General features: G+C 49.1%; 1 protein-coding gene across 1 annotated transcript; it reads left to right on the top strand.

The window, feature by feature from the left end:
- The first annotated feature begins 304 nt into the window (after window positions 1–304).
- dio2 (iodothyronine deiodinase 2) lies at window positions 305–1,486 on the top strand. The gene has a single exon (XM_063034467.1). It carries the CDS (start codon window positions 734–736, stop codon window positions 1,484–1,486), a length of 753 nt encoding a protein of 250 aa, XP_062890537.1. The 5' UTR covers window positions 305–733.
- Window positions 1,487–12,326: the final 10,840 nt, after the last annotated feature.

The following is a 12,326-nucleotide window of genomic DNA, read 5'->3' as shown; positions in this document are numbered from 1 at the left end:
TGCCACAGAGGAACAAATATCACCACATATGTCAGCGATAATAAAGCTGATTCCCAGCCTATTTTTACCGCTTCCTAGCGCAAAATGCTGCATCAACTCAGTCTGGGGAGCAACAGCATAATCTGTTTGTTTTACAAAGCACGGGCTCTTTTTTCCAGCACTGGGCAAACTTTCCTGACTCAGCCAGCCACCTACGTCACAATCTTCAGTAGAGATTAGCCCTGCTCTGTGGAGTCACAGTAATTGGCAGCAGCTGGGTATATAAGGTCGGCTCAACCTGCTGTCGGTGCAGAGCCACAGCGAGTGACAACAGAGCTGTGACTGGGAGGGCCGGCGAGTGCACGTGAGACCGAAGTTGGCCGGGTTAAACCTCTGCAGGGGGTTGGTAGGACCTGCCTCAGTCCTCCTTCCCTCCCCTTGCCTGCATCTCCATTGGTCAGAGGCAGAGAGAGCGTCGAATCAAGAGAGCGCGCAGATTCAAGCGAGAAAGAGCGCCTTCGAGAGGGAGGGAGAAAGTGGATTCGAGCAACACAGCAGCTTTGGGAGAGCGTGGCTTCAGGAGACAGAGGGGATTCAGGAAGGTGGATTCGTCTCGCTATCCTGACTCATGGAGTGGATGAACGAGTAGAGTGGAGAAGAGCTGGAGGAGACCGGAGAGAGTGGAAGAGAGAGGGAGAGAGCAACTTCCACAAAAACTTTGAGGCAAGCCGGCTAATCTCCGTGGAGCAACACCATGGGCTTGTTAAGTGTGGACCTCTTGATCGGCCTGCAGATCCTGCCCGGGTTCTTCTCCAACTGCCTGTTCCTGGCCGCCTATGACTCAGTGCAGCTCATTAAGCAGGTAGTGGGCCTGCTGAGTGGCTTTGGCCTGTCTTCAGGCCGGGCCGGGGGCCAGAGGATGCTGACCCTGCCGGGCCTGCGCTCGGTTTGGCACTGTTTCCAGCTGGATGCACGCAAGCAGGTGAAGCAGGGCGGAGCAGCCCCCAACTCGCGAGTGGTGCAGGTGGGCACGGAGGGCGGGGGGTCCTGCTGCCGGCTGCTGGACCTGGCCAGTCCGGGCCGCCCACTGGTGGTCAACTTCGGCTCGGCCACGTGACCCCCCTTCGTGGGCACCCTGCCCGACTTCTGCCGGCTGGCCGAGGAGTACGCCGGAGCGGCGGACTTCCTGGTGGTCTACATTGGGGAGGCCCACCCCTCCGACGGCTGGGCTGCCTCCTCGCCCTTCCAGCTGCCGCGACACCGGTCACTGGCCGAGCGCCTCGCAGCCGCCTCCCTCCTCCTGCGCCATTTCCGGCTGGACCCCTGGTGCCGGGTGGTGGCTGACTCCATGGAGGATGGGGCCAGCCAGGCCTACGGCGTGGCCTTTGAGCGCTTCTGCGTTGTGCAGGATGGCAGGGTGGCACACCTCGGAGGGATGGGACCCCTTTACTACAGCCTGGCTGGGGTTAGGAGCTGGCTGGAGCGGCGCCGAGGGGACAAGCAGTAAGGAGGGAGGGAGGGGTGGAGGGGTGGGTGGTGATGCCAAGGGCAGCTGGCCGTACAGAGGGGGGAAAGGAAGGAATCTGAATCAGAATAAAAATCACTGTCATCTGTCATGACATTTGTTGCTTTGTGGCAGTACAGTGCAACGCTTAAAAAAAAACTACGTTACAATAAAAAATATTAAATATAAATGAAATGTGAAAAGAGAGCAGAATAGTGGGTTCGTGGGCTCTTGCATGCTATCTCACTCTTTTGCTCTGTTTTTGCAAGCATTATTGATTTTTTAAAAATATATTTCCATTGTAACTTTTTAAATGTCTTGCACTATACTTCTGCTGCAAAACAGCCAATTTCAAGATACATCAGTGATAATAAGTGATTTTGACTGTTTCAAAATATGATAGCAGAGGGGAGAAAGCCATTCCTCAAATGTCGGGGCTCCTGCACCTCCTCTCTGACGGTTGCAATGAGACAAGGGCGTGTGCTGGGAGGTGACGTCCTCAATGATGGATGCAGCTTTCTTGAGGCATTGCATCGTTTGGAGATGTCCTCGATTGTGGGGAGCATTGTGCCTGTTTTATTTAGAGCCACAGCATGATAACAGGCCTGTGAGGGAGCTGGCTGAGAAGTCAGCCCTCTGCAGCTTTCCATCTCCAGGCTTCACTGACACCCCTCTCCCTAAGAGTTGCCCACCATCCTGATTTGGAAATACATTGCTGGGTCTCTAATTCCTGGAGCTCCCCCCTACCCCTCTTCACTCCATTCCTTCCCCACCATCAGCAACATGAGAGCATCGTCACCAAAGAGACTGTGGCAGTCCAAGAAGGCAGCTCCCCTCCTGGGCTGGGGGTGGGTGTTGAAGGAATGGGGTCACGGAAGTCACACACACAGATACAGGAGGAGCTCAGTGGATCAGGCAGATTCTGTGAAGGGAAATGGACAATTGCTGTTTCGGGTCGAGACCCTTTCTCTGGGCGTTAGATAATCAGCCTTTGTATAACTGTCCTCAGCTGATACTGAACCATGCATCAATAAAATTTAATGCAAGTCAGACGAAACTATTTCCAAATAATCTCACAGAAGATTGCTTTGAAAGTGGAAAATACCAGAACAAGTTGAGCTGAATGTCAATATTTTTGTTCTGAACATAGACTTAATTATATAATAAACCTGACACAGGTTTTGAACATCATTGCATTCCCTATTTTAGTTTTTAATGTGGTAAATGTATTCTTTTCATGAGGTGCAAAATGTTCCCACCTCACCAGTGTCTTAAGTTTCTCTTTTATTGCTGTACGTTGCCCCCATCTGCAGGTTCATGTCTAAGGTGAGCCTCTCTTTTAAGTTACTGAGTTGCACACGTTCTGTTTGGTTTAAGCATGAGTGGAGGGGGCTGTGGGCTGGAGCCGGGCTCACAGAATGAAGGCGACTGAAGAATGAGTTCACCACTCTGTCAGTTGTTGGAAGAGAAAGAAGCCCATCCCTGCCCTCAGTTCTCCCACTCTGAGTGAAATACGTTGACTGGCTGAAGTTAGTTTTACTTGTTTATATATTTATATGCATGAAATCGATTTGTGGTGCTATTGCCGAGTGTACTTTGATGGGCATTGTAATAAAAAGATCTTGTAACTCACCTGCCGTGCTCTCTATCAATTCATGACGCAACATTACATGATCCTTATGTAATGAAAGTCAATGTATGTAGCAATATCCCCAGGATCTCTCAGTGTGGTTCTGCGTTAGTGAACCATTTTTTAAAAGTGTTGTCATTAGCCAATTCGCACACAGCAAAATCCTACAGGCTCTAACAAGGGGGAATAATCCGATAAGTTGTCTTTGTTTTTGTGTGGTTGGGTAATTGAGGGTTAAGTATTGGTGATTATTGTCACATGTACCAAGATACAATGAAAAACCGGTCTTGCCACTGTTCATACAGATCAAATCATTACACAGTGCTGAGAGGTAAAAGGATAACAATGCAGAATAAAGTGTAAAACCGACCAAAAAATGTGCGGTGCAGACAAATGATGAAGGGCAAGATCATCGTGAGGTAGGTTGTGAAGTTAAGAGTCCATCTTATCGTCCAAGACGTCCATTCCAGAGTCTGATAACAGCGGGAGTCTTTGAACCTGGTGGGATGTACTTTCAGGCTTTTGTATCTTCCGCCTAATGGGAGAGGGGAGAAGAAAGGACGCCCGGGGTGGGTGGGATCTTCGATTATGCTGGCTGCTTTACTGATGCAGTGGGAACTACAGACAGGGTCCTTAAGGAGGAGGCTGGTTCCTATGATGTGCTGAGCTGCATCCACAACTCTCTGCAGTTTCCTGTAGTCACGGGCAGAGCCGTTGCCATAGCAAGTCCTGATGCATCCAGAAACAATGCTTTCTATGGTTCAGAAGCCGGAGAGAACTGGGGAGAATTCTCCAGGTCTTTTCCAAAACACTGGAGCTGATGAGAGTCTCTGTATACTATCCCAGGTATGAGGCAAGGCTTTTGTAAAGACAGTGGGAGTATTTGGGAAGAACTGCCTGAGGAGGTGATAGAGATGGGCACAATTGCAACATGAAAAGGGCACATTTGTAGAAAAGGTTTTCCTTGACGATTGGTGTTTGCAGGGTTGAGAAGGTATTTGGCACTCTCACCTTCATCTTTCAGGATATTGAGTGTGGGATTTGGGATATGATGTCACAGTTGTACAAGACGTTTTTGAGGCCTCACCTGAAGTGCTGTATTCTATTTTGGTAACCCTGATATAGGAAAGATGTCATTAAGCTGAGAGGAGTGCAAAACAGAATTGTGAGATGTTCAACACACAATTTTCTGCAGATACCGGAAATCCAGAGCAATAATGTTGGAGGAACTCAGCTGGTCAGGCAGCATCTATGGAAATGAATAAGTGGTTGAGGTTTAGGGCCAGTACCCTTCATCAGTCTGAAATGTCGATTGCTTATGGGAATGTTGTCAGGACTTCGGTGCCTGAGCTATAGGAAGAAGTTGGGCAGGCCAAGAATTAGTTCCCTTGGTTCCTGACAGTTCTTTTCTCATGGGATTGACTGCATTTACCCTATTTGTACCCTTGTAATTTTATACACCTCTGTAAGGTCACCTCTCAGTGCCCCATGTTTCAGTGATTACAGTCCTAGTCCTCCCAACCTCTCTGTGTAACTCAGGCCATCAAATCCTGGCAGCGTTCTCATGAATCTTATGTAACACTCAGCTATATTGGCTCGTATATGCCTTGGGGAAATCCCGCCCAGCACCGGCCTGAACGCTTCCTGCTGGGTTGGTTGCTGTACCACTGCCACCTGAATCAATCACAAGCATCAATCATCAGCCAGCACACACAGTACGTTTTACCAAGTACACTTTATAGATATTACTAAGTCTATGAAATTAATATCAGTGCGATACAGAGAAGGAAGTAATGGGGAAAAAAAAGCGCCAGACTTATCAAAGTCCAAGTTCTTCGTGTGCAACCGTTGGAGCCCAATCGATTCCTGACGACCACCTGGATCCTGTCAACTCACAGCTCGGGACCACCTGAAGTGATCAACCGGAGCCTTTCCGCACATCCGCCGTCCTCCCCGTCCCTCCACCGACTCCCCGTCTCTCTCCACCGACTCCCCGTCTCTCTCCACCGACTCCCCGTATCTCCTCCGTCTCCCCATCTCTCCTCCGACTCCCCGTCTCTTCCCCGACTCCCCGTCTCTCCCCCGACTCCCCGTCTCTCCTCCGACTCCCCGTCTCTCCACTGACTCCCCGTCTCTCCTCCGTCTCCCCGTCTCTCCTCCGACTCCCCGTCTCTCCTCCGTCTCCCCGTCTCTCCCCCGACTCCCCGTCTCTCCTCCGACTCCCCGTCTCTCCACTGACTCCCCGTCTCTCCTCCGTCTCCCCGTCTCTCCTCCGACTCCCCGTCTCTCCTCCGTCTCCCCGTCTCTCCCCCGACTCCTTGTCTCTCCTCCGACTCCCAGTCTCCACTCCGACTCCCCCCAAAACCCCATCCACCGTCCTCTCTGTCTCTCCTCCAACTCCCCCCAAAACCCTGTCCACCGTCCTCCTCGTCTCTCCTCTGACTCCCCGTTTCTCCTCCGACTCCCCGTCAAAAACCCCATCCACTGTCCTCTCCGTCTCTCCTCCGACTCCCCGTCAAAAACCCCATCCACTGTCCTCTCCGTCTCTCCTCCGACTCCCCCCAAAACCCCGTCCACTGTCCTCCTCGTCTCTCCTCCGACTCCCTGTCTCTCCTCCGACTCCCCCCCAAAAACCCCGTCTGCCATCCTCCCTGTCTCTCCTCCAACTCCCCCCAAAAACCCCGTCCGCCGTCCTTCCCGTCTCTCCTCCGACTCCCCCCCAAAACCCCATCCACCGTCCTCCCCGTCTCTCCTCCGACTCCCCGCCAAAAACCCTGTCCACCGTCCTCCTCGTCTCTCCTCCGACTCCCCCCCAAAAACCCCGTCCGCCGTCCTCCCCGTCTCTCCTCCAACTCACCCCCAGAAACCCCATCCACCGTCCTCCCCGTCTCTCCTCCGACTCCCCACCAAAAACCCTGTCCACCGTCCTCCTCGTCTCTCCTCCGACTCCCCCCCAAAAACCCCGTCCGCCGTCCTCCCCGTCTCTTCTCCGACTCCCCCCCAAAAACCCCATCCACCGTCTTCCCCGTTTCTCCTCCGACTCCCCGCCAAAAGCCCCGTCCACCGTCCTCCCCGTCTATCCTCCAACTCCCCCCAAAAACCCGTCCACCGTCCTCCCCGTCTCTCCTCCGACTCCCCGTCAAAAACCCCGTCCGCCGACCTCCCTGTCTCTCCTCCGACTCCCCCCAAAAACCCTGTCCCCAGTCATATGAGACAGCATTATCATCTGAAAACAAAATGATACCCGAACACCCATTGGCTAATAGCACCCTGCTGTCTGTACTAACCCAAGCAAATGTCTGGCTAGAGACTTTCTCAGTATTTAACATAACAAAGAAGCCATTTTAAATTTAACATACAAAAAAAAGAGACTCCGTACACTTATTTGCACTCTTTCCAGATTAATGGTGCAGTTCCTGTGACAGGATGACCAAAGCTGAACACAATACTCCAATCAGAATTAGAATTATGCTTATTCTGATTGACATATGTCATGACATTTGTTACTTTCTGGCAGCGGTACAGTGCCATGCATAAAATATACTAACCATGCATAAAATATACTATAAATTACAAAAGGGAATAAAATTAAGTAAGTAATGTAAAAAGAAAGCAAAAAGAGTAAGGTAGCTCATGGGCTTATTGGCCATCCAGAAATCTGATGGCAGAAGGGAAGGGAAGAATTTGTTCTTCAACTTTTGAGTGTGTGTCTTCTGACTCGCGTACCTCTTCGCAGTGATGAGAGGAGGGCGTGACCTGGTGGTGGGGGTTCATAGTGATGGATGCTGCTTTTTGAGGCATTGCCTTTTGAAGATGATGATGAGTGCGCTTTTACCTACATCTTGTACAATAAAATATCCTAACATCAATAATTAGTGCCCTGTCTGATGAAAGCCAACGTGCTAAGTACCCTTTCCATCAACCTGTCTCCAATTTCATAGATCATAGAGCTTAGAATATTACAGCACAGTATCAGTCTTTCGACACGCGATGTTGTGCCAAACTTTTAACGCATTCCGAGATCAATCTACCCTTTCGCTCCTACCCACCCCTCTTTTTGTTTTCTATCATCCACATGCCCATCTAACAGTCTCTTAAAAATCCTTAATGTATTTGCTCTACCACCATCCCTGACAGGGCATTCTATGCACCCACCACTCTCTGTGTAAAGAACCACCCCACCCCATACTTCCTTCCAGTCACTTTAAAATTATACTCCTTTGTATTAACCATTTTTATCCTGGGAAAATTCTCTGGCTGTTCACCCTATCTATCCCTTTTGTCATCTTGTATGCCCCTACCGATGGAGCCTATAATCCACAAAGGATTGAAACAAAGTTTGATGGGGAGGTGGGGAGGTGGGCATGCATCCTCATGCACACTATGATAACTGACATTTCACACCAAAACACTACGACAACTAACACTTCACACCAAAACACTATGATAACTGACACTTCACACCAAAACACTATGATAACCGACACTTCACACCAAAACGCTATGATAACCGACACTTCACACCAAAACCCTTAATTAGAACTGGGAAGGAAGGTGATACCAGATGAGGTAGATGGAAGGCCGGTGGGTTGGGCAGAGGGGGTAAAGTAAACAGCTGAGAAGCGATAGGTGGAAGGGCTGAAGAGGGAAGCTGACCATAGAAGAAGGGGAAGGAGGAGGGGAACCAGAGGGAGGTGACGAGCAGGTGAAGAGAAGAGAAGGGGTGGGAAGTTAACTAGAATGGAAAAGAGAGCAGGAGGGAGGGGGGAGAAATTACTGAAGTTAGAGAGATCGATGTTCATGCCATCAGGTTGGAGGCTACCCATGGAATGTGAGGTATTGCTCCTTCAACCAGAGTTTGGCCTCATCGTAGCAATAGAGGAAGCCATGAGAAGATCATGGGACAGGAGGCCTAGGGAGAAAGAAAAAGGGGAGGGGAGGGGGGAAGCCCAGAGGATGGGCAAGGGGTATAGTGAGATGGACAGAGGGAGAAAAAGGAGAGAGAGAAAAAGAATGTGTCTATATAAATAAATAAATAACGGATGGGGTACGAGGGGGAGGTAGGGCATTAGTGGAAGTTTGAGAAGTCAATGTTCATGCCATCAGGTTGGAGGATACCCAGACGGAATATATGGTATTGTTCCTCCAACCTGAGTGTGGCTTCATCTTTACAGTAAAGTCCCTCCTTCCTTTGGTGTCTATCCTTCCTTGGACATCTGAGCAAGGGGTTCAAGTGTTCACTGTCCTTCTGTCAGTCAGTTCTTCTGGGTAATAGGTTCAAATGTTCCTGGGGTGCCATGGTAGCAAAGCAGTTCATGTGATGCTGTTGCAGCTCAGGGTGTGGGGTTTTGGAATCCAATGCCAGACACCTGATGTTGTGGTGTGTGAAAGAAGAGAAGTGAGTGCAGTTACTGTTACAAGAGAGAAGGTGCTCAAAAAGCTGAAAAACCTAAAGGTACACAAGTCTCCTGGACTGGATGAACTGCACCCTAGCGATCTGAAAGAGGTAGCGTTAGAGATTGTGGTGGCATTAGAAATGATCTTCCAAAAAAAAAATCATTGGACTCTGGCATGGTGCCAGAGGACTGGAAAATTGCAAATATTACTTCACTCTTTAAGGAAAGAAGAAGGCAGCAGAAAGGAAATTATAGACCAGTTAGCCCGACCTCAGTGGTTGGGAAGATGTTAGAGTCAATTGTTAAGGAGGAGGTGATGGAGTGCTTGGTGACACAGGACAAAGTAGGACAAAGTCAGCATGGTTTCCTTCAGGGAAAATCCTCCCTGATGAACCTGTTGGAATTCTTTGAGGAGATAAAGGGGATGCAGTGGATAAATTGGACTTTCAGAAGGCCTTTGACAAGATGCCAAACATGAGGCTGCTTACCAAGTTAAGAGTCCATAGAACTACAGGAAAGTTACTAACATGGTTAGAGCATTGGCTGATTGGTAGGAGGCAGCAAGTGGGAATAAATGGATCCTTTTCTGGTTGGCTGCCAGTGACTAGTGGTGTTCTGCAGGGGTCTGTGTTGGGACCACTTCCTTTTATGCTGTATATAAATGATTTAGATGATGGAATAGAACGAAGTCTTTGTTGCCAAGTTTGCAGATGACATGAAGATTGGTGGAGGGGCAGGTAGTGTTGAGGAAACAGGTAGGCTTCAGAAGGACTTAGACAGATTAGGAGAACGGACAAGAAAGTGGCAAATGAAATACAATGTTGGAAAATGCATGGTCATGCACTTTGGTAGTAGAAATAAATGTGCGGACTATTTTCTAAATAGGGAGAAAATTCAGGAATCTGAGATGCAGAGGGACTTGGGAGTCCTTGTGCAGAACACCCTGAAGGTTAACTTGCAGGTTGAGTCGGAGGTGAGGAAGGCAAATTCCATGTTAGCATTCATTTCAAGAGGTCTAGAATACAAGAACAAGGATGCGATACTGAGGCTTTATAAGGCACTGGTGAGGCTTCACCTTGAGTATTGTGAACAGGTTTGGGCTCCTCATCTCAGAAAAGATGTGCTGGCATTGGAGAGGGTCCAGAGGAGGTTCACAGGGATCATTCCAGGAATGAAAGGGTTATCATACCAGGAACATTTGATGACTCTGGGTCTATACTCGCTAGAATTCAGATGAGGGGGGGTGGATCTCATTGTAACCTTTCGAATGTTGAAAGGCCTAGACAGAGTAGATGTGGAAAGGATGTTTCCCATGGTGGGAGAGTCTAGGACATGAGGGCACAGCCTAAGATAGACGGGCACCCTTTCAAAACAGAGATGCGGAGAAATTTCTTTAGCCAAAGGATGGTGAATTTGTGGAATTTGTTGCCGCATGCAGCTGTGAAGGCCAGGTTGTTGGGGGTATTTAAGGCAGAGATTGATAGGTTCTTGATTGGACATGGCATCAAAGGTTACAGGAAGAAGGCCGGAAAATGGGGTTGAGGAAGAGAAAAAAAAGGATCAGCCATGATTGAATGGTGCAGCAGACTCCATGGGCCAGACGACCTAATTCTGCTTCTATGTCTTGTGGTCTTATGGACCTGTGTAAGCAAGCTTCTACATTCCTCATGTGGGTTTCCTCCGGGTGCTCTGGTTTGCTCTCACAGTCCAAGGATGTAACAGTTAGTACTTTAATTTGCCTTTATAAGTGGCCTGTGATTGGGCTGGAGTTAAATGAGTGGGTTGCTGGGTGGTATGGCTAAAAGGGCCTGTTCTGTGCTGTACCTCTAACTAAATAAAATAAATCTCTCTGTCGGATCTCTTGGGTAAGAGGCTCAAATACATCCTATCCTCCTCACTCTGCATCTCCTGGGTAAAGGGTTCAAATGGTTCCTTTACTGTCTCTCCACAGACCTCCTGGACAAGGGTTTGAATCCTCCCAGTCAGATCTTGTGGGTAAGGGGTTTGAATCCTCTCTGTCCTCCTCCTGGTCAGACCTCCTGGGTAAGGGGTTTGAATCCTCTGTGTCCTCTTCCCAGTCAGACCTCCTGGGTAAGGGGTCCGAATCCTTCCTGTCCTCCCACTCAGACCTCCTGGGAAAGAGGTTTGAATGTTCTCCACCCTTGTCCCAGTCAGAAATAAAACAGTAATTTGAAGAAAGAGTTGCCTTTAAAACAATGATGAAATGTCAGAATACTCTTCATTCTTCAGCTCTGGTTGCTGGGTTACCAGGGCTGAGATTGAATGACCTCAAAACAAGTACTTGCACTTTTACAAGAAAATCGGCAGATGCTGGAAGTGCAAAGTAACACACTCAAAATGCTGGAAGAACTCAGCAGGCCAGGCAGCATCTATGGAAAGGAATAAACAGTCAACATTTCGGATCAAGACCTTGAAGGCTGATTTATTAGGTTAATCCTGAGCATGATGAAAAGTTTCTGCCTGTTTAGGGAGTTACAGACCCACGTTCCTGGCGGTGGTTTGGGAGGGGTTAGCGAGGGCAAGACAGTTTCCTGCTCCACAATGAATCCGGTTCAGGTCTGCATCTTTCCTTCTCAGATCTGACTGGCTCCTTGAACAGCATTTGTCTTTTTCTCAGAGACCCAGAGCTCAAGTCTTCCTCTTCCTCCCAGCCCTCACTGCCTCGCTCTGCCTCTCCTCTTGTGGTTCAGTAGCATTCAGATCCAGAGTCATCTACTTATCACGTGAACATCCAGTGAAATGCGTCGTTTGCGTAAACGACCAACACACACAACGGCGTGCTGGCAACAGCCTGCAAGTGCCACCACACATTTTGGCGCCAATACAGCACGCCCGCAATATTCTGCAGAATAACACAAGCAACAACAACAACAATATCAATCAAAGCAGATTTCCTTTCTTCCACCTGCGTGTGCGCACACACACACACGCCATATCTGAGCCTCCAGCCTCCAGCGAACTTGTGGACTCAAAGACATCGGTCTCTGACTTACCCAGTGTATTCGGAGACCCAGGGTTTTGGCCATCGGGCCTCAACGTCTGGACTCGGTGACTTTGGTCTTCAACCTTTGGGCTATGATCTTCAGTTTTGACCCAAGGACTCGTTGACTCGTTAATCTAGGAGGTCACCGGCCCTCATGCCTCCTGCCCACAAGGACTGCTGATCCCAGGACCTGCAGGCCTGGGGGTTCTCTCCGACCTGGGGAGGGGGTGGTGATCACCAGCCTTTGCCTGCCGTGGTGTTTGTATACAGTGCTTGCCAATCCGATATCTGACCATGAGGATCGCTGGCCTTTGACTGTGGAGTGTAGAGAGAAGGCATTTTTATTGATACACCTATTCACTCTAAAACTAACTTCTGAAGGGGCTTTTACCAGCTTGGCCATCCGATATGGCCACAGTAGTGGAGTGGTTCGCGCGACACTATTACAGCTCAGGGCATCAAAGTTCGGATTTCAATTCCTTTCTGTGAGCGTGTTGGTTTCTTCTGGGTACTCCAGTTTCCTTCCACATTCCAAAGACGTACTGGTTAGTAGATTAATTGGTCATTATAAATTGTCCCATGATTAGGCTCGGGTTAAATAGGTGGGTTGCTGGCCTGTGCAGCTCACTGGGCTGGAAGGGTCTGTTCCATGCTGTATCTAAACAAAATAAAGTAAATAAAATAAGTTCTATGACCTGTGAAGTCCCTTCTGAAGTGCCAGCTCTATGGTTATGTAAGACATTCAGCGGCCATTTTGTGCACAGCAAGCTCCCACAAACAGAATGTCACAACGGCCAAACGTTGTTTATTAGA

The sequence above is a fragment of the Mobula hypostoma genome, chromosome 1 (genome assembly GCF_963921235.1).
Source record: "Mobula hypostoma chromosome 1, sMobHyp1.1, whole genome shotgun sequence".
NCBI lineage: Eukaryota > Metazoa > Chordata > Chondrichthyes > Myliobatiformes > Myliobatidae > Mobula > Mobula hypostoma.
Note: the sequence above shows the minus strand (reverse complement) of the source record. Positions and strands in the feature narration are given on the sequence as shown.